The sequence below is a fragment of the Bolinopsis microptera genome, chromosome 5 (assembly GCF_026151205.1).
Source record: "Bolinopsis microptera isolate Bmic1 chromosome 5, MBARI_Bmic_1.0, whole genome shotgun sequence".
Lineage (NCBI taxonomy): Eukaryota > Metazoa > Ctenophora > Tentaculata > Lobata > Bolinopsidae > Bolinopsis > Bolinopsis microptera.
The window spans coordinates 8,202,521-8,228,019 of NC_087076.1; the positions used below are offsets into that span (position 1 = coordinate 8,202,521).

Below are 25,499 nucleotides of genomic sequence, written 5' to 3' on the forward strand. Positions count from 1 at the left end.
TAATGGTTTGGCTTTGTAGCACGTGCCATCGGGCCATTTCGAGAAGAAAGCGGCGCGCGCTACTGCGAAGAAATTTAGACGAGTAACATGCGTCAATACACGGTGAATTTCCATTATTCACAGTTAGAGGCAAATTTTGGTACTAAATTTATCAAAATCAGAGACAAAAGTCTGTGCCAACTCATGGCGCTTATTACATATTGCATATATGATAGACTAGCATGCAAGGTTTTACAATTATTGGTGAGGATTAAATTTTGCTTGAAATTTTAGCTCATCCGATCAGCATTCAAAACGACCATTACTTGATTATTAAGGGCGAGGGTCAGTTTCCTATGCAGTTTTGATCATTCAAAAAATAATTTGTTATACTTCAACTCAGCCTAAAAACTAAAATGCAATCAATTATCAATTGTAGCGCGATGCGTTACTGTGCCGCGCCGCGCACTCAATGAGGCTTCTCTGGCTAGATCGGCGAGATGCGCTACTGTGCCGCGCCGAGCTGCCATGAATTGACATCGTCAATTAAATTATCAATTATCTATTTGTCATACGTTACTGGGCCGCGCTCAGCCCACAGCCTGTCATTCCGCCTAATCTCTATGTTTATAAACATGATAGCCTGAGGTCCCCAGGTAAGTCATTTGACCATTGTTAATGGTTTGGCCCGGCGCGCGCTACTTCGTAGCACGTGCCATCGGCACCACCATTGCACATTGTGAAACGACAATGGGGGTCACGACGTGATACACAAATACTTACCATTAAAATCGAAATCAGAATTTACAAATTTACATAAAACGTTGACACACTCTGTCATGTAATTCCCCTTTTGATCGCGCACGAAGCGCGCGCGGCCGGCCGGCCGGCGTGCACAAGAGGTATACAACATTTTACTTGTATCACGTGGTGACCCCCACTGACCCCCACTGTCGCTTCACTATATCTTCGACGATACAGGGGGAGCCGCGCACTTCGTGCGCGGCGGGTCATACAACGTATGACAACATTTTACTGGGCCGCGCTCAGCCTGTCATTCCGCCAAATCTTTATTTGTTTATGAACATAATAGCCTGGGGTCCCCAGGTAAACAACGTTTAGCAAATAAAACGGTCAAAATCTAATCGCGCCCTACCCAGGGCACAGAGGGAAGAGCCAAAGGCGTCAAAATACAACGCAACGTTATTTACGCTATGTATATGGTATAATTTAATAGTAGTGCACGCCATCGACAATCGATATTGAGCCGTGCGTGCCGATTGTAGGATGGCCACTTGCCATCGGGCCATATTTCGAGAATAAAGCGGCGCTCGCTACTTAACTTCGAAAAAATTTAGACGAGTAACATCCGCAATCCGTCAAAGTTCATGTTCAATGTTACAGCTTAAAGCAACGTCTTTTGGCCGGCCCATTTATATATTTAATTCATCATTATAATCTATATCAACTTCAATATCCACTTGTATCACGTCGTGACCCCCACGGTCGTTTCACTATAGTGAGTCGTTTCACTATGGAAGAGTTTGTACGATACAGGCGGGTCATACACGAGCGTGCTAAATCACTCTACAGTCGATCTTCGAGATTGTTCTAAAAGGGCCCCCGACGGTTGTAACCAACTTCAATCGATGTATTTTCGGACGCTGATTCCGAATGACCCCTCATGACATAGTAGGGTTAAAATGCTCCCCTGACGAGATATTGGCGAAAAACTGTCTCGATCACGTGATATGACCGTATAAGGAAGTCAGTCTTATTTCTCGTTAGGGTTAGGGTTTCAGCAAATGTTTTTGTTTAGGATTGGGTTAGAGCTAGGGTTGGGATCAGATTAGAGGGTTAGGTTTTCGAAAAGTCGTTCAGAACCAGCTAGAGAACGGGTTGAAAAAGTCACGTGACAGTCGAGTGTAGAGTGATTAATCATCATCCGGTCATACAACGTATGAAAAATATCCACCAAGATTTTCGGACAGTTTTGAAAGTCCGCAATTGGAAGGTTTTTATAAATTTTCTTAGTATGTGGTATGATCCCATTTCAGGAATTTGAGGTATGATGGAATAATATTATAACGACGAAAATCAATAAATTTCGTCAAATTACGTTACTTTTACATTTTGTTTGTTTTGAAACCCCACGGTGGAGGTTGGCGTGTGCCGCAATTTATTGATCAATGGTTATTACATAAATGAAATTATAGTCACACTAAAATATAATAATGTAAAATAAATATATTAAAATAAATGCCCTACTAAAAGTACTATATAACTAACGGTCTGCAAAACTAACTGGCTGAAGTCGCAATTTGTAAACATGCTAATTACTATTTAATAATAATAGATAAAAAGTTTTGCGCGGCAGATGTAAATTCGGCATTGCATAATGGCAGTGAAATTAAAATGATATGTTGTTGATAGCAGATCATAGTCATTTGACGCGAGTGATCTTTCTTTACGCGTTGTCGCTTACTAACTCGGTGCTGTAGTCTATTTGCGAGCGCCCTTCTCTTTGAGACTTTCTTAGCCCAGGTATACTATAAAGTAAGAAATTTGGCCAATTTTCATCGTCTCCTGAGCTTTGCAGCTTGAGGAGTTCGCGCTTAGCTGAATTTTTAAAGATTTCAATTGAAAAGGTAGAACTTGGAATAGTTATATCCTTACTTTGTTTTGTAATAGAGAGCATGGGTCCTTTGAAGAAAAGAGTATTTCTAAATGTTGGGCCGTTGTAAGTTGTGAACCAAGAAAGGTTATGTTCGTATGTGGAATTATAGGTGGGAATATCGTGAGGGAAAAGTTCTTTGATGGATTTAGGGAGAAGGCTTGGCATGTTCTTTACTTTGTGTAGTAGAATAAGAGCGTTTTTTACAATGACGCTATGGACTGTTAGGATATTATGCAATCTAAACGCACTTTTTGTGTGCTCCGGGGGATTGCCGTCTTTATATCTATAATTTACATATCCTGACATAACAGCTCTAATTCCCTGCTTTTGCTTGGTGAACAGAGATTCAATGTGACATTTTGAGGCAAATCCCCACACTAAAGAACAGAAATTTAGATGGGATTGGATAAGGCTTTGGAAAATGTTTAGGCGGGCTTTGATAGGTAGAAGGTGCTTTAGCTTATACATAACTCCGAGGTAGCGACCCATCTTTATTCTAACGGCCGTAATGTGTTTTTGCCAAGTGAGCTTTTCGTCTAGGATCACTCCTAAAAATCTTGCTTCAGTCTTACGTTCGATTACAGTGTTGTCAATGGACAAATTAAAGCCGCTGAAGTCGATTCTTTTTCTAGTGAAAATCATGTAACACGTTTTTTTTACATTTAAAGATAGCCCATTAACACCTACCCAATCTACAAGACGTGAAATTAGCTGATTGGCTTTTAATTGTATTTCTTCTAGGGTGGTTCCACTAGTTAATATGTTTGCGTCGTCGGCATAAAGGATGAACTTTGCAAAATCACTAATTCCAGGTAGGTCGTTTATATAAATTACAAATAAGAGAGGTCCTAAAATGCTACCCTGAGGTACGCCGTAAACTATGGGCATGCTAGAAGAGCAAGTTCCGTTTAAAGTTACGTATTGAGATCGATTACAAAGGTAAGATCTAAACCATTCGTGCGCGACTCCCCTGATCCCATAATGGTCAAGCTTCTTAAGCAAGGTCTCATGATCAAGCACGTCAAAGGCTTTACTGTAATCGAGCAGGAGCAGTAGGGAAATTTGTTTCTTATTCAGAGAGTGTAGTATAGAATTTTGTGCATTGAGCAGTGCATGTTCGCACGATCTTCCTGGCCGAAATCCGTATTGATTTTCGAAAAGAGAATCGTTCTTATCTAAAAATTCTAAAACACGAGCATGCATAAGTTTCTCATAAATTTTCGAGAATGATCCCAAAAGAGAGATCGGCCTATAATTAGCTACTTCTAATTTTGAACCACCTTTGTGGATAGGAACGACTTTCGCAGTTTTTAGAGCATTTGGGAAGGTACCACTGGAGAACGAACAGTTAATGACATTAGCTAGTGCCCTGGTAAAGTTTTCGCAGCTGTTTGCAATTTTCAATGGCTCAATTTTACAATCGAGTGTGGACTTGTTCTTAAGCCCTGATATTATCTTTTGGACTTCACCGTGTGATGTAGGCTTAAGAAACATCGAGTTACTACACGAAGCCTTAAGAAAATGCTTGAAACCACCTGGGTCAAAGGTTCGACGGGCAGCGATTTGCCTCTTGATACTGGCTGCAATACCGGAGAAGTAGCCGTTAAATTTCTCAGCGACTGCCAGATCGGAGCTTATAATCGTGCCATCGTCGTCCTTCAGACGGGTGTGTCCGAACTTTTTTCTGTTACGGTTCAGGAGGCCATTGATAATTTTCCATTGACTTTTAGAGCAGTTTTGGTATTTGTCAAACATTTTTTTATAGTACTTTTCTTTGGCTAGATTCACATGTTTGTGACAAAACTTTTTCATTTTATCATACGCGTTGCAGTTTTTTTGTGATGGATTTATAGTTTTTTCAAAAAAAAGTAACTTCTTGCGGTTGCATGCCGCCTCAAGCCAGGGTAAGATCCAAGGCTTTGGGTCAGCTCTTTCGAATTTTCTTCTCGAACTGTCGCGCTTCAGGGGGTATGCAGTATTGTAGTGTTTCATGTACGTTTGATAGATGGAATTGTATTGTTCATCAGCGCACGTTGAGGAGGTAGCATCATCCCAGGTCTCACTTACAATAAGCTCTTTGAATTTAGCATGATTAGCTTCGTTAAATACACGGGCCTCTAATTTCAAGCTAGTGTTGTTGTTCTTTACACGTTGACTACGGAATCGCTCGTTCAAACTAGGTGTGGCTCCTAAACTAATGGTCGTGCTAACCGCGAGATGATCTGACATATCCAACGTCACGACATTACAACTAATAACGTTGGTCACGTGATTAGTATACACGTGATCAATAAGCGTTGCACTGTGGTCAGTTACCCTGCTAGGCTTGGAGACAGTCTGGGCAAACCCATATTTTTCTAGTAAGCTTATAAGATCCTGGCTGTAAGCGTCGGTATCGTATTTTATAAGATCAATATTTGCATCACCCAGGAAGACTATCTGCTTTCTGGAGTGTCTATCAAGACCCCTGAGCACGTTTTCAAACTTTTCAAGGAATTTTTTAGGGCTTGTGGATGGCGAGCGGTAGAAATTTACGATGATTTTTGTCTTATTTCCGTTTTTAAAATTGTTGATTTTAAGCAATTGAAATTCTCCGCAAGTAACTTCTTCTGGACTCAGATTGAGTTCGAGTTCCTGTATTTTATCGTAATCACAAACGCGTTTGTTAACATAGAGCGCAAGACCACCTCCTTTTCCAGATTTACGTGCAGGTTCTTTGATAAAGGGCTCGTAAAACTGTTCGATTTCAATGTCGTTCAGACCATTAGGAAGATTAGAAATTTTACAGTTGGTTTCATTAAGGCAGATGAGGTCAAATTTGGAGAATGTTTCTATTTCTTCTCTAAAATTTGAGATATTCTTCACGAGTGATCTAACGTTTAACGAAAGTATCTTAAATTCGCGATTGCTAGGGGTCTTGATATTATCAGGGTGTTGGTACTTACAGCTAACCAATATCTCAGATATACAATTGTTGAGATCGATTTCGCTGGAATCTATTTCATCAGTAAGTTCGCCTATTTGATTCAGTACGTGAGAACGAATATAGGGGTTAAAAGTGGGGGTTATTGTATTGTAATTATCATTAAGTTCGTAGGAAGTTACTCTATAGCCAGGTATTAGGTTTAGACAGCATGTAATACAACCAAGATAATCTTTGAGGCATTTTTTATGAACTGGTTTGTCACATACAGGACAAATGAAAACATTTCTAGGAGCATAAGACCACCCGAAGCAACTTGAGCATTGTGATTTGAAACTAGGTTCAACCATTGTTCAAGATGTGTAAATACCAGATATCTGTGGATAATTAAGTAAGATATTAAATAGATAAGAGTGTATAGTATGGTGTATAGAATAGCTTGTACAGTCTAAGAAAATGTATAAAATGCTAATGTGTGTGCGTGTGAATGAATGAGGAATAAACTGTGTGCTGAGAAAGCGTAAAGATGAAAAAGAAAACTTGTTAGACCTACCTATCAAGAACTATACAGCTCTGTGTGTAGATAGAATCGTAACGTAGTCTACAATATTACAATATTACGATAGCGGTACTGATTTCAGAACTATTCTAAAGTGTTTAAAAAACTCGGGCAAGAATTCTAGTAACTTACGATAAGCTGATAAGAGCACGGGCATGACTATATATTTTTATGCGAGGGTTTTCATTATAACCATAAGATGTAAGCTATAATCCCTTAAAGATTTTGTAAAAATTTTGTGAAAATTTTGGCGCGGCAAGTATAAGTAGTAGGCTGGGGTACGGCTTTGTGAGTTTGTATTTAACCGTTAGTTACCAGGCAAGAGCGAGACAAACTCCCGCCTTAATGGCCAGTGCTTTCGAACTTTCTCGCTTCGCATAGAGAGTTTTTGAACACCGGTCACCAGACAGTTAGCTATCTCACTCTTGGGCAGCTGAGTAATGTGAATCCCATTTCCAGATCTATCTAAAATCTCAAACCCTTTGTTAAATATCACACTACAAATATGGTGGGAGTCGAAAAACCAAAAGTTACGATTTTCGATCAGACTAAAGTCAAACATGCAGCGGTTAAACAAATCAACCTCCTTATTTAACCATGCAAATCTCGTTCTAAGAAGGGAGTTGAAAACAAACACTGTTTTTGGATATCTAGCAAACAAGTAGTTAAAATTGTCCCTAATTTCACGGGAAAGTGTATAGCTTCTATGGTCATATCTCGACAAATCATTAATACCGGAAGATATAATCACATAATCGCAGTTTTCAAAAAAATTTTCAAACTTCATTAAGTCCGTGAGTTGGTACATGTCACGCTTTATGACACGAAAGTTAGAGGGGAAAGATGATGAGGTGTTACGTATCATAGAGTCAGTAAGGTATAGGACAGTCTGTTTGGAGGGTCTCAGGGGGTCGGATGGTGCTATTGACGGTTCATGGATTTTAGGAATGTGCGTGCGCATGGGCTTGTCTATGCGTCTAAAGGTCACTGACACACGACACGAGGTGACGCCAGGTTCGGGGTGTATCGCATGCTCCCAGAAAAACTGAGACTCTGTGGTCATTGCGTACACTGTGCCATTCCTTAGTTCGTGTTCACGTCGCTCATCAGTGACTATGTTACGGAAAGTTAAGGTGCGAGTGGCCCCAAAGCTGGCAGTGATGATTTCACCTGTTAAGCCTGTTTCATTATCAGAGTGAAACGGGATAGAGTCTGAGCCTGTCTGGTATCTAGTGACCATGCAAGTAACGTTATCCCTATTGAAGGTGGGATCGTCTAGTTCGTCAGCTATACAGTCTAGTATCTTATTTACAGCGTGATCAGATGGTGGGTAGGCCTTAGCACGATGGGTAATACTGCCGTAACTGTATTTACTGGAGCCGAAGTAAGAGACGTCACGTGATCCTATGCGTTGAAAGTCCAGTCCATCACAAACATTATGCGTTTCAAACTCAAACTTTGATCGCAAACTTCTTACCGGAGTAGCTTCTAGTACTTCCTCGTGTCCGGCTGGCGAACCTGTGACGAAGGTTGAGGGATCCGAAGTAGTGTTGGGAGTAGAGTTCCTAGCGACGAGAGAACTAGAGCTCCTTATCACCTCCTTGTATTCGTCAAGCGTCTGTTCGGCTTTTTCCAGCAGCATGCAAAAATCGGAGGTTAGATTACCGTGTATAGTCTGCCTATCAGTTGGATTTCTGATAAGATGATCATAGTATCTAGAGTCTAGATTTAGCTTTGCTGTCATGTATGGTTTTCGTAGCGTTTTGTTTGTAGATTTACAGAGTCCGGCACTTAAAGATTCACGATAAAGTTGGTCCGGTGTAAGTGACGGCAGTAGCTCGAGGCAAGTTTCTGGCGTAAAAGTAGGTACCCAAAAACCAACAAACTCTGTCTGCGTACTGTGATTTTCGACGTTTATCTTACCTTCAGCTTGAGGGTTTGCCGAGCAGTGTTTTTGATCTGCGGCAGTGGTGGGGGCACCACTGCCCAGCAACCCCTTTTCAGATGTGTCGCTCTGCGTCGTGGTACTCGAACTAGAGGTAGGGCTGTGGGACTCCAGAGGACTCGAGGGGATCAAGCTTAGGTTAGTAGGACTCGAACTAGGCTCAGAAGACATGGTATAGAGGGTGTAAAAGTAGGTGTTGGATGTAAACTGGTTAACAAGACGTGGCTAAAAGGCAGGTCAGGCCGCGCGTTATCAGCTTATCAGATTACTATCAGCAGCAACAAAACATTTAGTGAATATTGTGGACATTTAGTGAATATTGTGGACATTTAGTGAAATTTATTTTCACATAGCCATGTGTATACGGCATACGCGTACTGCGTGACGTGCTTGTTTCGGTCGAGCCATGTGTATCGCGAGCTACTGCAAGCGAGAGGGCTCTGGTTAGAGCAAACATTTATTGAAGCTCCAGCTCCAAAATCCGCGCGTCATAAAATATGGCAACTAGGCAAAACTCATTTATCATTCCAAAAAGGTATAACAAATTTGGTGTTGTGAAAAATCTCACACTACACTTTTTAGAAAACAGTGGTATAACAATTTTGAAAATCTGAGCAAGTTTATTTTTATCGTGCATGACTGGACCTCCTAGTCCTACTATGTACTACATAGTACATATACTGTACAAAACGATGGTACAATTATATTCGTATTAGCTGCCACAATCTTTACATTGAGAGGGGCCGTTACGAAACCCCCCTAGTACCAAGAGAACATCGATGGTGCACTTTTTGCTTTTTCAGCAAGGGGCTTAAGCCTATTGAGGACGAAATTCATGTTCTAACTGACTGTTTACTCTACTCCTCAGTTAGAGAAAATTTTAACTTCCATCCCAAAAATATTACTGACCTAGCCGGTTTGCTATCCGATAAAACACTAGACCCTACAAAATTTACTGCCACAGCAAGAGCAATCCATTCAATTCTCTCTGTGAACGAAAATTTTACAGCCTACTATAAGAGCCCAGATTTCTACTCAAATACTGGCCAATGCATAATGCTATAGGACCTCAAAAATAGTATTATAAAACATTTCTATTTTATCCCTACACATTTGTAAATAACTAGAATTGTGTAACCTTAAATTATTTCAGAATTATAACTATTGTCAATTCAATAAAATAATTATCACTTTTGTATCCTTGTTTCCTTGTATCCTTGTATCCTTGTAGAACATTACGGTAATCTCGATTCTAATTCAAGTTTCTTTCATTTCTTCTCCTTTCGTCTCCCTATCGTAGACCAAAGAGCTAATAAACCCAATTAGAGCAACAGCACTGTAAAGTCCTATCAGAGCGTATGGGTTTGTATAAAACAACAAGTAGACACAACCCGCGCCTAACAAACCTCCCAGCTTCCCCCATCCGTTAATGAACCCAATAGCCGTGGAACGAATATCAGTTGGGAAGCTTTCTGGCATCATTATCCAGATTAAGGTGTTGGACACAGCTATGCACATTTTGATAACCACTGAGGTTAATAATGTAAATACTGGACCTACGCACACAAAAAAACACATCATGGAGAGCACAGCGAAACCAATAGCTACTCTCAATGGTACCAAACGATTCACTGTTAGGGCTAGAATTAATGCTCCAACCGCTGCGACAATTTGTGTAGAAGTTACAATTGACAACTTCGCAAGGTCCTCTTGAGAGAGGTTTTGGCATATATGCTCTGGTGCCACTCCAGCGCCACAGATATCGGAACTAAATAGTAGGGGCAGCAGAGTGATAAGACCATACTCAACGAAGATATTGCTGAAGTAAATCACAGAAAGAGCTATGACTGATTTCTTATGTTCCTTGCTGAGAAGCTTGGAATAACTTCCGGAATCTTGATCGGAGCAGCAAACCACTTGTAAGTCATCCGATAGCTCCTTTCCGTTGAGTCGTGCCAAGCACCTGATAGCCTTCATTGCCTTGTCCTGTTGTCCATTAGCACACAGATAACGAGGAGATTCTGGAAGTATAATAATCATTACAAGTGTCGGAACAGCTTGAATTGTGCAGACAATGATAAACCATCTCCAACCTATAACATGAAGCAGCAGATAGGCGAGAACATTAACCCCAACCTTTCCTAGTTTCATGGAGACACTGAAAATAAAGCTCCCATGTGCACGGTAACGACTCTCAGAGAACTCGGTGCAGTAGCAGGCTATACAGCTGATGTTAACTCCCACACAAGCCCCTGTCAGAACTCTAGTCAGAAGGAAGACCCACTCATTGGGGGACACAGCACCAGCGGTAGCAGCCACCATCAGAACTATTGTAGCCCACTTTATAACCGGCTTTCTCCCGTACTTATCTGCTATCTTCCCAAACACCACCGCACAGATTGCATAGCTGCCATATACTGCCACAGTGGTTGCTGCTTCAAACACGTAGGATAAGTCCCAGATACACCTCAAAGTAGGGAGGATTACTGAGAGAAGTGTTAGTTCTACGTAGTCAGAAGATGCTACAAGTACAGTTAATATCCAGTAAAGATACTGGGCCGGACCAAGGCCAACCAGTTCGTAGATCTCATTCAGCTCCTTTGTGTTATCTTCTGAACTATTTTCTGTGGGATCTTTGTCTTTGTCACTGACCAGTGTCTCTTCTGGTTGGTTTGATGTTGAACCGTATACTGTGAGATTATCGTCTTCATTACTGACAAGTCTCTTTTCATCTTCTTCCATTAACGTAAAATCTGGTTGGTATGCACCGTTAGTATGTGTAGAATAAGCTCTTTTATAATTTCTGTAGATAAATATGGAATAGCGTAGCCGCAATTAATAGCGATCATCAAATTATTAAAGAATTTTGACAGAAATCAAATGACGAATTTATACTTAACAATAAACATGTTACTAAGAGAGAAGTAGAACTTAACACGGGGAACGTCTCAATTCTCACCGAACATATGAGACCACTAGTGAGAAGATTATAAGTGTAAATCTGTAAATTGAGCTTCCTGCTGTATGAATGTACAAACTTTCAAATTCAACTACAAACTACATCTATTCAATATAAGCTTTATAGCTTTATGGTTATTGGTTAGTGATGTTTGGATAATATATAACTTGTTACGACATTGAAAGGCAGGATTGACAGGGACTAGTTTAAAACTAGATCATAGTCAATAAACTGATATTGAAATCGAGTCACCTCTTCGTTTTTAATTAAATAATATTATAGCATTAAAAGTCACTGTATTTGAGTTACCAATGACCTATTTAACCCAATTCAGTATCAAAAAACTCTGTACATCGTAGTGCACACTCAACTACACCCTGCTACTGGAGTAAATACTTTAACAGATTGAAATCGAGTCACTTTATCTTGTGCACACAATATGTCTGAATGTGAACTGCAATTATGTGGAATATGATGTTGTAAAGTTACTTTGAAGTTAGCACTTAATGAGAGAGACTTTGCGGAGAAACGAGGGGCTTTCATGGCGCCCCAGTAACTCGTGCTCCGTTTTATAGATCTATATTATAGCGTACGCTTAGCTGTATATTGACTAATTGACCACATAACACATTTGGTATAATCACATACGACTAGGAACTCAGGAACCGAATACCTCAGTAGGTACCTGTCTAGGGATTTGGCTGCAGGACTGGAATAGGTCAGATATCAATCAATCTTCCTTTTTTTTTCAGACTGGTACCGAGTGGCAAGTGTTAAGATTACTAAAAAGTTTTAAGATTTCCGACCGCTTGCTGCTAAATCTCAGACAATTAAAAAACGTATCCTAACAGTTTTGAAATTTCCGATTTCGTGCACTTCATGCCATTAGAGTTATATATATATACTAGAAAACCCGTGGCCACAGGGAGGAAGCTAATAGTATTTTTTGTTAGTAAGTTTAAATAGAGTCAAAAAATATGCTACATAACCAAAGATACAGCCGATTAAAATGTTGCTCCTAAAATGCCGTTCAAACATTATTTGCACGTGCACGTGCGTGTTACAACCCTCGTTACCATGGTTACTTTGCAACCTTTTGCTTTTTACTTAATTTGCACGTGGGCGGTCGTACAAACATTTGTACAAACAAAGGGAATTCTTTGAATTATAATATAGACTAGAAAACCCGTGGTCACAGGGAGGAAGCTAGTAGTATTTTTGTTAGTAAGTTTAAATCGCGTCAAAATATCCTACACAACCGAAGATACAGCCCATTAAAATGTAGCTCGCACTAAACACAGCGTAATATCAATAAAACCGATCAAATTGACGTTAAAACAATCATTTCTCGTCTAATTTGCACGTGGCCTGGGCGGTCGTACATACATACATACATACATAAATAATTCTTTGAATTATAATTAAGAAGAAGATAACTCTAATGGCATGAAGTGCACGAAATCGTGTATATATATATATATATATTAGACCCTGTAATCATATGCTAGCTAAGGACCCGGCATATAGACTTTTTAACCGGTCAGATCTCGAGACATGCTTTTAGGTCTCAAGATGAGACTGTGAGGACCCGGAATGTTACCTAAAGACCTAAAAACCCCAAATGAAGTTTTTTAAATACAATTTGCCTGAAAAATCTTAAAATTTCCAGTTGATATACGGCCACGCAACCTAAACCAGACCGAAACCGGATATTAAGCCGCATATCCGTCCGGAACTGTATTCATCCGGAATTTAGCGAGGGGGCGGCCCACAGGTAAGTTTCGCCACTAAGCGTCAAGCGAAGGTAAAACATTTTTTAATGAATATTTTAAAAACTAAGCGATATAGATCCAGTAGGACACAAGGTAAGAAAATAAGTTAAAAAGTTAAAAGACCCTATGTTGCTTCATAGCTTGTATATAAATATGGCCATTGCAGTTAGTCTGAGGGTAATCTGGAAATTTTGCTCCTAGGGTTGGAACTGCTACTGGAGTATTGCTCTTGTTTGATAATTCAGATCTGAGGAGACTTGGCACATCAGTCTTACAGTTACACTGAGGGGCAGCAGTCTTACAAAATAATAATCTGACATTCCTGTCATACTAACAGTTGCCATGACAACAGATGCCAATATTAAGAAGAATGGAAATCAATCTCCTCGTGAGCTGCTCATCTTGATAATTTCGCGATCAGAAACTTTGCTAAAGCAAACAAGCGAATAGCAAGGACAAACCATTATTAACAACATTTAAATTAATATGACACCAATCTGCAGATAAGGTTAGTGTGTACGCTGTAAATACTAAATAGTGCTCAAGTGTGAAAGGTAGAATTAGTCAATAGTCATTAGCAATTCCATGAGGCTCCAAGAATTCTGAATTTATTGCAATGTTTCCCTTTGAATTTCTCTCTCTCTCTCTCTCTCTCTCTCTCTCTCTCTCTCTCTCTCTCTCTCTCTCTCTCTCTCTCTCTCTCTCTCTCTCTCTCTCTCTCTCTCTCTCTCTCTCTCTCTCTCTCTCTCACTCTCTCTCTCTCTCTCCCCCTATCTCTCTCTCTCTCTCTCTCTCTCTCTCTCTCTCTCTCTCTCTCTCTCTCTCTCTCTCTCTCTCTCTCTCTCTCTCTCTCTCTCTTTCTCTCTCTCTCTCTCTCTCTCTCTCTCTCTCTCTCTCTCTCTCTCTCTCTCTCTCTCTCTCCTGGTCAACGATTTCTGGCCCAAGAAGGCTCCAAGAATTCTGAATTTATTGCAATGTTTCCCTTTGAATTTCTCTCTCTCTCTCTCTCTCTCTCTCTCTCTCTCTCTCTCTCTCTCTCTCTCTCTCTCTCTCTCTCTCTCTCTCTCTCTCTCTCTCTCTCTCTCACTCTCACTCTCTCTCTCTCTCTCTCTCTCTCTCTCTCTCTCTGGTCAACGATTTCTGGCCTCCTACTTTAAGAGGGAGGTCTTATCGCCGTGCCCACAGAATGCAACTCCTGCTAGCTGCACGCCAGGACTCCCAAAGTATATACGAAATCATAAAATAATAAATATCAAATTATCAATGCAACAGACCCCTGGAGTCTTGAAGCTGTCGAGCTAACAAATTGAATCCAAAGTTTTAGTAATGCATTCGTTAAAAGTTGTATGTCCTATCTGCATCCCCGAAGCATTGCATTGTTGTTTATTCCTGGTCCGGTTAGCTTTGCGTCTCAGAACTAAAGAGGTCCGCTATGCTTTAGTGAGCTATGCTGTCCACCAGGGTACTGTAGATCTAAGGGTTCCCCGTGTAATGGGAAAGGCTGTGATAAAGCATCTCTGCAGGATGTCCGAGATGAACTGTTTTCGAGCGTTGAGATCTTCCGCTGTAGAAACTGATTAGAACCAGTAAAGAGATCATGAAGTGTAAATTTGCGAATTCTTCAAAAATACTCGAAACTTGGGTAGTGATCTAGGCTTGGTAATTTTGCCACAATCCCAAAATAGCTCCGTCGTAATTGCTTCACAAGCTGAGATAATATGGGGCATATCAATTACATTTTTCCAAGTTGTGGCTAGGTGACGGGATAGCATATACGACATGTGTAAAAACACCTGATTTTAATTGTCCATAACAAGTTTTCTGTTGGTTTTTTTGTTGAACCGACAAGATTACCATCAGGTTTAAACCATTGTATTTCACATATCTTCCTAAATTTGGTGTACAGCGATTAATCTAGTTCCTAAATTCAAGCAATTAAAGACAGCTCACTTCATGGAATTTGAATGTAGCACGATCAGTGTTCAATTTGTTTACTTTCGTTCTGTACGGTCTTAGTGTTTTAAAGCTTGCGAATGTGTGCTTTCTTGAATAACGTGCAATGTGTAGACACGAACCTAACATATGTATCCGTAGTCTGTACCCCGTAGATAAAAGTCTTATCTTCCGATTAAAGAATTAATAACTAAGTCAGAGCTGTTACAAATTTTCGCGTTTGTTGTCGACTGCGGCACGTGTTTTCAGAGTATAGTAGCTCAAGCTTTGCAATTATGACATTACTAAATATATTAGTTTAGCTTCATTCCATTATCACTGCAACAACTCTTTACTAGTTAAAATTTATCAAAAGACGGTTGATGGTAAGTCATTGTGCAGTCGGAGGTTGTAACAACCGTGAGGGAAGAGACACCATGAGTAGTAGGAGAAGCTTTCTGGTTTTTCATTCCGTCCCAAGCGATGCAAAACGTCGAACAGCATGGGATAAAAGAGTGAACAGGGCCGACCATGACGTTAGGAGGTTAAAAACCTATAGAGTCTGCAGCGACCACTTCAGCGACTGTGACTACAAAGAGAAGGACTGGGAGCACTATGTAAAGACAGGGAGTGTCACACGTTATCGCATGAGGTTGAAGGACACATGCATCCCCAACACCGACCCCAAAACAGGCGAAATTCGTCTATATATACCGGGCCAGCCAGCCGAGAAACGACCCAGACGGTCTATCATGGAGACAGTGGCAGTAGAATCTGATGATGGACATATTTTGCCATGAACTTAACAAGTAATTGTTTGTATCAAGAAATAACTATTCATAATTTAAGGTTAGTTTAGGTAATAGGTTCTTACTAACGTGTACTGTTATTTAGCGTTTGGTAATTGAATGTTTTTCTTCCTACAACATTACACAGCAGTACCTTACAAGACATTTTTGTGGCGGACCAATTTGCGACGACCGAAATTTTGGCGGTCCGAAAATATGGCGAAATTGAACAAAAACCGTCACATTTCGGACGTCACAGAAAATAAGGGTATTTTTCATCATTTTGTTTTCTGACACAAAGGAAATTCAAAATTTTCTAAAAATCGGTAAAATCATGTTGAAACAAAATGAAACTTATAAATCGATTTCTTCATCTTCGGCTTCCTCTAAGGGGTCCGGCTCGACTCTTTCAGTTTCACTTATTGAGTTTGGTATTAAATTGTTTATCTTGACTTAGTCTCTTATAAGACGTTTATGTTAGCACATAAATGTAATTTATTGTAAATTTAAAACGTATTACTTGACATTAAATTCATCATGGAATATTGTGTTTATTTGTCCCACCATCATATCACTAACTTTTCAAGAACAAAATGAATCGATGAAGCCACAATTATTGGAATAAGCTAAAAATAATGCGACGGATTCTATTACGACGACCGAAATTTTGGCGGTCCGAAAATATGGCGAAATTTCGGGAAAACCGTCGCATTTCGTACGTTATGAAAAAGTCTTGTAAGGTACGTAAACTTATAAGACAATTATTTGATGCTTGTGTATATTATGCACATTATACAACCACAATTTTCGAAAGATAAAAGTCAAATCAAGTGTCGTTAATTTGAAGATTTTATCAATTAAATTGGCGCCACAGCACATGAATAAAAATGTGTATTTTAACACTGTTTCTATTGCGTTGTCTGACAGTTAGCCACAATCCAAAAAATTAGGGCGATCTTCCTGTCTCGATTTCACGCGACATAAATAAGTTACGAATCTAGGAATTCCGAGCCCTATTCTTATATTAGTGTTTCTATGTGATAGTATATGTGAAATGTTTTGACGATTAAGTCGGGGACACTTCCAGGGTGTCAGTCAAACTCTGCTGCTACTAGATGATTGTAGAGCGTCCAGTCTCACTTCAATGAAGAGTGTGGCAAAGCTAACCCGGTCCCGGCGGTCCCCTAATCCTAAATTAAATGTGATGGCCTCAAGATGAGCCCTTAGCTGTCTAGCTGAGAAGACCTGAAAAGTGGTTACTGGAGGGAGAAGTGCCAAGACTACTCATTATCAGTGTGTCCTTGTAGTCAGAATGAGCGAATTGGAATCCATAGCTCTGTGGTGGGTGACTTCGATGGGACCTGAAAGCTGAAAGAGAATTTCCTGGTGATTTAATAGCTCTTAGAGCTAGGTATCTGTGTCTAACGTGTCGTCATTTGTGCGTGTACTATCTTGTAACCTGATATCTGAAAGAGAAATTTCCTGGTGCTTGGTAGCTGTTAGTGTTGACTTCCTGGTTCCTATAATGGGAACTTTGAGTTGGCAAGTCCCAGCCTTTGTACTCAACAAGAGAGCATACCACCCGTTAGTGCCAACCAGGCCACACCACGTGGAGGTTCGGAGAGGATTTCGTGACCCCTTTGAATATCACAAAAGCTTTTGTAAACGACGAAGCTAACATATGGGTAACTGAAATACTTGATGACCTAATAATAAAGTAAGAAGGAGATTCATGAAAAGCGGATCGCCAAATCTTAATCTCATGAGTACATCACCTTTATATTCTCAAGATGTGTGTTTTCTGTGTGTGCGTGTGTAATTTCCGAGCAGCAATTAATCAACAAACGTAATTTCGGTCCGAGTAATTCTCGATACGTACCTCTGATGACAGAGCTCCCGTCCGGGAAGCCTCGAGTCCAAAATCGTATATCAAGAGGCAGGTACTACTAAAAGGTAGGTACGGACTTCGGTAAAGTAAACCGAAAAAAAATACGTCAGGCTCATAATGATCAGGGTAGCATAAACCATGGAAAACAATTGTTTTCCAGGAATCCACTTTCACAAGCATTTCTTAATCTTAACCCACTCGTCTGCTGACGTAACATTGTAAGCCAAAAAGGTCCCTAAAACTTGACACTAGACATAAACTTGACCACTAGACACCCCAATCAATGTATGGAAAACTGCAAACATTCACATGACGATGACTCACCCCACTTAATTAAGGAATTGTGCTAGAAGATGAACAAAGACAAAGATGAGGAAATAAAATAATGTGTAATGTGTTAGGCATAAGGTTAGTTAGGCATAAGGTTAGTTAGGAGTTAATTTATTAAGTGACATTGAATCATGAGATTTGGAACCATGATAAAATTGACTAATTGTTAAGACAATCTATGCCTACAACAGGTCATGAGGGAAAGGAAATATTTCTACGAACGTAGTGATCAGGAGTGTCTGCTTTATACTCGGACGACGAGCCCTTAGATGGCAAGTACGTACGGTACAGGGCTTTAAGTACGTACGGTTCAGCTACTTTTAAAGGTACGTACCGTACAGGCACTGTAAGGTACAATTTTTGTTCAAATTTTTAGAATCAACTTCAGTGAATTACTTGCAATTTTTGATTAGTATTATCATCATAATTTTTGAGATAGAAGTCGAAAATTAACACAGTGGTTAAAACAATAAAAGATTTAAGAGGAAAATTTGTGTACCGGATCGCTCTTAAACGGTACTACACTACTACTACTTGTAATTATCGTTAAACTCAAAGCTTCATCCTTTTGTTGCAGTATACGAACACCAGCTTTTCAGCTAGCTCAGGTCGCAACCTTAATCTACGCTTGTCCATAATATACTCGTAATCTCTAAAATTGGTCTCACAAATTGACGAAGAACTTAAAACACTGAATACTATTTGGGCCAACTGTTTAAGCAGAAAAAGTTCTCCTCCAAAATATTTCCAGTATATTGACGGATTAATAAGCTTCATAGGTTCGAATTCCGCATCAGTGTAGGGTTTAACCCCTTCTCTGTCGCACGTACCGCGCGTCTAGATTTTGTTTCCATTGCTATCAACTGGATTTAACCTTTCAGCCTACTTTATTAAGTACGTACCGTACAGCTAATTTAAAGGTACGTACCGTACGAACTTACCATACTTATCTTTTGTGGGGACCGAGGGCTCGTCACGAGCCCTCGGTCCCCACAAAAGATAATCTTTAGATTTATAGTTAAGACTAGTAGTACAATTTGTGTAAAGGAACTCATGGTCAGTCTATAAAACACATGAAAAGCAGTGTGCTCCATAGTCCATACCCCTTAGTCTCTAGCTTTGTTATCAGAACACGTGATTCGATCATTGTAAAAAGGGTTTATTTGTTTGATTACGTGTAGTATGGTAATTGTAAAGTATTAACACAAGTTAACTAATGATATTATGTATATTGTTTATGACTATGAGTACAGATTCGAAGTGGAACATCGAGTTCCGTTCTGGCGAAGTCTGGCGAGTTCTGGGGGGAGGATCATCTGATCTCAAAAGTTCGGAAAGATTGGAAGGGCTGATCTAAAAGCAAGCTCTGCTCAGTATTTAAAGCTAATCTAACTAGACTAACAATGTACAAGCTAGTTAACGAATATATATGACATCTAACTTTGCTCTACGAATACATTATCTTTCACCGCGATTTTCGAGAATTTCGCCGCGATTTTTCCTAGTTTGGCATGTCGCGGCGCCGCGATTTTTGGCCTAAATAATCGCGATTTTCTTTTGTCCTTGTACTGTATAGCATTTTATCTCCGCTAAAACTGTGTCACAACTCTATAATATGTAAGTATGATATATGCGCCACCTTGTTTCTTTCAGACGAAGTAAAATTGGCCCCAACAAATGTTTACCGGCCCAACGAATCCATGGCAGTATCCAGATAGCCCGACCCCTGTTCGCGAACAGGTGTTCGTGAACAGTTGTCCGCGAACAACTTATGACATGATGGTTACCATATCATAGGAATACAATGAATACAATTAGCACGGTTGGTTCACATTATCGCACGCGAATTTCAATAAGCGGTGTCAAGGCTTATTAATTAATGATACGAATACGAGATCAGTTCACATCATGAAATAGGTATATAAAGAATAACTATCATCAGACTACATCAATCAAACAATTAATGGCAAATTATGCTAGTCGTAACTAATTGCCTCCAAGATATCATACATACCATTCAATTTCATGATTGATATGCGGTCATATGATCTGGTAACCAATTGTTTAAAAAAAATAGATTGAATCGGTCATATTGCATATTACATTATATGGTGTACAACTGTTCACGAACAACTGTTCGCGAACGGTTGTTCGCGAACAGGAGTAGGGCTATCTGGATACTACCGAATCCATCTCACGGCCCTAAATACAACTTGACTTGGCCCTGACTAGCTTATGAAACAAAATATGTCCTAAATTACTTATTTTGTGAGTTGTTGAAGAAAAAAGCACGCGTATTTAGGTCAAAAATAGCTCTAAATTGTCAGTTTTCTTTTTTGTTTCGTTGACATAGCTATTGCGAGTCGTTTGCAGCCATCTGAAACTTTTTAGAACCCTCCTAGCCCTAAATGCTGCATGCGTGTTTTCTCGTCACCGGAAATTAGTTTTTTGCCAATGACTCGAAAAGTGAGCATTTTAATTTTGTTTATTGATATTCAAAAATTGCTTCATAAATTGGCTATATTTATAAATATAGATATTGCAGTTAATTTGAGCCTACCCAAAATTTTATTAACGATGTTCAGAAGCTGAGATATATAAATGATAACAACACAAATGGGCGTGGCCAAAACCACCCCCCTGACTTTTTGGACTTGGAATTTTGTTTAGTCCAAAAATCTGTTCAGCCCTCTCTAAATCTTATTTCGTTCATAACTGACGAAACTAGAAGCTTAAAAGGAATTCCAAACAAGAATACATTTTACTATAAGGTAAGTTTGCTTTCTTAAGAAAAGACTTTTTTTCTATTATAATAACACATTCGGGGTTTTATTCCTAACGCTTACAATAGGTTTTGCGGCTTCACAGTAAATTAAGCCATGGAACGGAGAAAAAATAAAGTTTTATATTCAAATGAGACGTATGAATAGTTGTTGTCCTCTCCGAGGTTCAGGTTAGATGTAACCTGTTAGATGTAATGTAAAGGTTGGACACTGGCCACATATTATAAGAGAAGATGACAGGTAATTTTCCCTCTTTCTTACAGCAATAATAAACGCTAATTTTAGCCCCTGTACACTTAATTTGCAATTGTACGAATACTGCTAGTAAATTTTAACAGTTCTGGGTCTCAAGGCTGGGTCTTAATGCTGAACTCCCTTACTATTATTTAAGTATCGATAACAAATGTTGATTGTTTTTGTCGAAGTCTGTGTTGACAGCATAACACAGATATGCTGCAGGAAGTTTCTGGAGAATTTTGCAAAAAAAGGTTCACGTTATAAAGTTATAAGTTGACCTGCTTCCTTCAAACGCTGCAATGTACGCATAGTTCGAGCAAAAGTGCAAACTGCACGTGACATTTCTTAACCCACGTGACATTTCCAGGGCAACACATGACTCTGCACTTGTCACGTGTCTTGAGGGAGGACCAATGACCAGTCCTTCGTTCCAGAGCAGCCAATGCGAGGAGACTTCAGAACAATTTATTTATCCTCACACAGGGAACATCCTATAAGCGCTGAGCTTGCTGGGTGTGGAGTTGAGGGGCTTCTCTAATATATTAACAGTATTAGCAGCGGCGCGCGGTCACGTGGGCTAACTATATTAGTCCTGTCACGTGACCGCACACTTCTAACGCCGTGTTGCCGGCTTGCAAGCCTCATTCTTCGGTTTATTCAACATTACTTTGTTTTAGCCACCCTGGCCTAAGCTTCATGTGCGATTCCCCAGCTTCAGGTACAATTCACTAACGAATGCACCTTGTCATCGGACGGGGATGATTATCTAATAAAATAATAGATACTGAACATTGATACTAAGCTCCCTTACTAGTGCTTCAGCTGCAACGTTAGCAGTCGCTAGTTACGCTTTACACTGCAGTTCTTGTAACGCTGCAGATATTTCGGCCATGGCAGTCGATGTCTGACTTCAATTATGGTTGCTGTGACAGCGCTTAATTTTACGTCGTGTGTCGATGTGTTAGAAAAACCGGGTTCCTCAGATTTCCTGGAGACAGTTTATATTTGCTGCTCTTGCTTTTCATGTCAACTTCTCGCCTCCACATAAGCAGGAACCTTGTTTTATTCCGGTAATGTACTGTAGCTACAGTCAGTTTGCACACTTTTTTACAAAACATGTCGACACGAAATCAAGATGTTTAATAAAGTGGCATCACGTGATGAACATCAACAAATCTGTTGAAAACAGCTGGCTGGTTGAATTGCACCGAATATTTAACACGTGTGATACCAGAATATCACGTGACTGTAACGCTACCTGCTGATAGGTAGCGAGGAGACGGTCGTTTTGTCACGTGGACATGTAACGACAGGCCGAATACCTGTCAACAGCATAGTTGTCAGGACTCACCGCTGTTTCTCCAAGTTATGCTCACTGTTCCCTCGCTACTGCTGCTGCTATGCTTTTAGTTTTTGTACTCCGCCTTTCAGTTCTAAATTTGTTTATTTGTTTGTGAGGGTCCTGGTCAATCAGTGTGATTTCAAATCCATTTCATTTAAACTTATTAACATATTACATTCACTTTGAAATTTGTTTTATTGTTGGTTTAAGTTCGGCAATAGATATTTTATTAAAAATATAAGTAAATACGAAAGATATCTTACCCTTTCTTCACTTTAGCCAAAGCTCCAGTTATCATGGGTGATGGTAAGTTAATTTGATTACATCAGTCTTACTTTAGTTATGCAGTTCATGCAAGAAACTCACCAACTTATGAAAACGAATAAAAATCCTTTCTCCATGGTCTTGCTGTACTGTAAAGATTTGGATTCACATTAAAATAAAATATGTAGTTAATATACTCACCCAAATTTCTTGCAGCCGCAGAAATGAAGGACGGGTTCAGCCTGTTCGACAAAGTTGGAGATAACAACATCGAGGCTAGCCAGATCGGTGACGTCATGAGAGCTTTCGGCATCAACCCAACCAACGTAAGAAACAATTCTTTTTCCTTTTCAGTCTAATAAGGATAGTCGTGTTCCATTACTTATTTACGAAAATGAGATAGCCTTAGCGCTTACAGGCTTTCGTGACGAGGTCTGCAGGAAACATAACTTTAGATATGAGTTGATAAGATGATTTGTAATAAGCACAGCGCCATAAATAAAAGGGTTAATGTCACAGAGATTCCAGCCATAAGACGTTTCCTTGTGTTTCAATCGACAGAATTACAATAACTGAGCTAAATCCTAAACGTTGTATTCTGCAGCCATTGCTGCATCAAAAGTTGCAGTGCTGACTCAAGAACACTGCAATTTGTACACTTGAGAGGTCACCGGAACAACATGTATCATACCATCCGGAGAAGATAATTGAATTTAAAACCCGGATCAGGCTACAAATGATACATTGCTCTGCGACCGTTACTCTTCTGTTATTGAATAATTTTCTTTTCCTGTGCCATAATGAGTGTCCTGCTGTAATAGCGTGCATTTTATTGAAAATTCTAGTCACTACTTCATTGGATATTGTTATGATGGCATAAGAATTGTTAGCACAGACACGATTGATCCGAACAAAATGATTCGCACTTACCGACAGAAATATTTGAAAATTCTTGGATGTTATAAATTTCTGATAAAATTTATTTACAAAAAGTTATTTATTTCATCAATCAATGATAATTATTTGACGTATGGCTTCCGAATAATTTAAATGACAGGTGCTTTGTCCATCATGTTTCAGCTTCAAGTCTTTTATAGTTATATAAAGATTAACAATTGTTAATTAAATCATCACTATTCTCACAAAACAGGTCGCAGCGATTTCATATCTTTCAAAAATCAAAGCTTCATGACAATGAGTCACATCGATTTTAATTTGTCTAATCCCCAAATATTGCAGGCCCAGATCCAGAAAGCCATGGAAGGAATTGACCCAGCTGGAAAGAAGAGGCTCGGATTCAACAGATTCATGCCAGTGTTCGAGACCGTAAAGGGAGCCAGCAAGCCCATGACATTCGAGGATTACGTTGAGGGTATGAAAGTTTTCGACAGAGATCTTGTCGGATACCTGAACTCCGGAGAACTGAGGCATTTACTGACATTCATGGGTATGTAGCTTTAAACTTGCGGTTCACTTCCTCTTTACTTAGCTGTAAACTTGCGGTTCACTCACTCTTTAGAATTAGATTTGAAGCTCCAACACTTTCTATAAGGATTAAGGACCATATTAGGGTAAAAGTTTCATCAACACAATTACAAGCAGCACGGAGGTGTTGAAACGGGCAATTGGTTTGGGTTGAACTTGTGACAAGTTGCTTTCAACACTGTCTGCTGACAATGCTTGTACAGCATAAAAGAAACCGCTCAAACATTTTGATTTATAGGTTCTATCAGAGTCAAAACTTCTGCAAATAGTAAAAATTCAGATTTATTTTCTAAATGGTGTTTTAATTTACCGTTTTCTGTTAAGGTGAGAAACTGACAGATGAAGAAGTAGATCAAATTTTCGCTGGACTTGAAGATGATAACGGCAACGTACAATATGATGGTAAGTTACATTGTTCATTAATTATATTACATAATTACATACTTAACTAGATTGGCACGTCCATTAAATTATTCAATCCTTTATGAAATTATATCGATTTTATTTGACCATTTTTAGTAGGTATGGCATGAATACCACAAAAGCTTTCTTCGATCATACCAAAAATTTTACAATCTATGTTTCAGAACTTATCAGAAGACTGATGAAAGACGCATAAGTTGAACACTGGGTAGTTTATAATCTTGAGACCAGCGCAAGATGCCCTGCTGCCAGAGCGCACCTCGAGGCTGGGTCCTCTACCCCGGAGACATGGCACGAGGCTGGCCTGGTGGTCGCAATGGTGGTACCCGCGGGATATAAGTCCATGGAAAGACAGAAAATCGTTATATTGTGGCGCCACAAGTATGAAACTCTAGCTCCTGTATTGTGTTATGTATAAATTTGGGCTCAATTTTATACAGTTTGTAAATTATGTTTTGATTATTGCATGCTTGTTCAAATCCTGAGTTTTACTTGTATTGATGCATTGACATCCAGAATCAATCTTTCATAAAGATAGAAAATCATCTAATTTGGGATTATCTCCTATAGAAACATGCCCGCGAATACTACGCATTTGACAGGGTCCAAAAATATTGATCAAGACCGGAATTAAATCCGAAATTTGTTAAGTTCAAACGATCGTTTAAACGTTGCGTTATATCATTTTATAGCAGTATACGTTCTGTAGTTTGACAAGCCGTGAAGTTCAACTGTGTCCAACATAATTAGGGCCCATTCACCAAATCTGTCCAACGTAATTAGGGCCCATACAAAATCTGTCCAACATGATTAGGGCCCATACAAAATCTGTCCAATGACTTCACACAAAGTTGCGCATCGTTTCCAAAACAGTATATCGATGACCAAAACTCGTTTTGCTACCCTAATTCCGCTATGTTGGATCAAGAACTGGGGGATGCCAGTCAATACTGTGTAATGCTGATTTAGATTACACAGACTGCAGGCAGGGCGGGTTTGTCTTTCAGCTCTGCTATGTAGCCAGGTATTGCTGGTGGTGGAAATCTCTAATGTGTATGCAGACGGAAAATTGTCTTGAACTAGAGTGCACTTTTCGATGCACGTACTGATCAAGTTCGAGAAAGTTGATTTCTGGCGAACTTGAGTTGAGACAATATAATCTATTATCGCGCTTTTTCTTAAACAGCTAACCTGTTCGGAGCAAACTATAAGA

The 25,499-nt window shown here is 39.6% G+C and overlaps 3 protein-coding genes across 3 annotated transcripts in view; 1 reads left to right on the plus strand and 2 right to left on the minus strand.

Annotated features, from left to right (window-relative positions):
• Nucleotides 1-25,499, minus strand: part of LOC134814840 (myosin light polypeptide 6-like) — a 45,423-nt gene that overhangs the window by 9,059 nt on the left and 10,865 nt on the right. The window lies entirely within an intron of this gene.
• On the plus strand, nt 357-24,765 carry LOC134815033 (myosin-2 essential light chain-like). The gene is made up of 6 exons (XM_063823481.1): nt 357-366; nt 22,392-22,420; nt 22,595-22,704; nt 23,618-23,825; nt 24,188-24,265; nt 24,451-24,765. The coding sequence occupies exons 2-6, from the start codon at nt 22,411-22,413 to the stop codon at nt 24,480-24,482; spliced, it is 438 nt and encodes a 145-aa protein (XP_063679551.1). The 5' UTR covers nt 357-366; nt 22,392-22,410; the 3' UTR covers nt 24,483-24,765.
• Nucleotides 8,638-10,832, minus strand: LOC134815634 (putative transporter svop-1). Its single transcript, XM_063824182.1, has one exon. It carries the CDS (start codon nt 10,823-10,825, stop codon nt 9,341-9,343), a length of 1,485 nt encoding a protein of 494 aa, XP_063680252.1. The 5' UTR covers nt 10,826-10,832; the 3' UTR covers nt 8,638-9,340.

Excerpts from the sequence above, each read along its gene's own strand:
- LOC134815634 (XM_063824182.1), bottom strand. The coding sequence starts at position 10,825 with ATGGAAGAAGATGAAAAGAGACTTGTCAGTAATGAAGACGATAATCTC.
- LOC134815033 (XM_063823481.1), top strand. Across the intron at positions 22,705-23,617 it reads TCGGCATCAACCCAACCAAC|GCCCAGATCCAGAAAGCCAT; the intron begins GTAAGAAACAAT and ends CAAATATTGCAG. Across the intron at positions 24,266-24,450 it reads CGGCAACGTACAATATGATG|AACTTATCAGAAGACTGATG; the intron begins GTAAGTTACATT and ends TCTATGTTTCAG.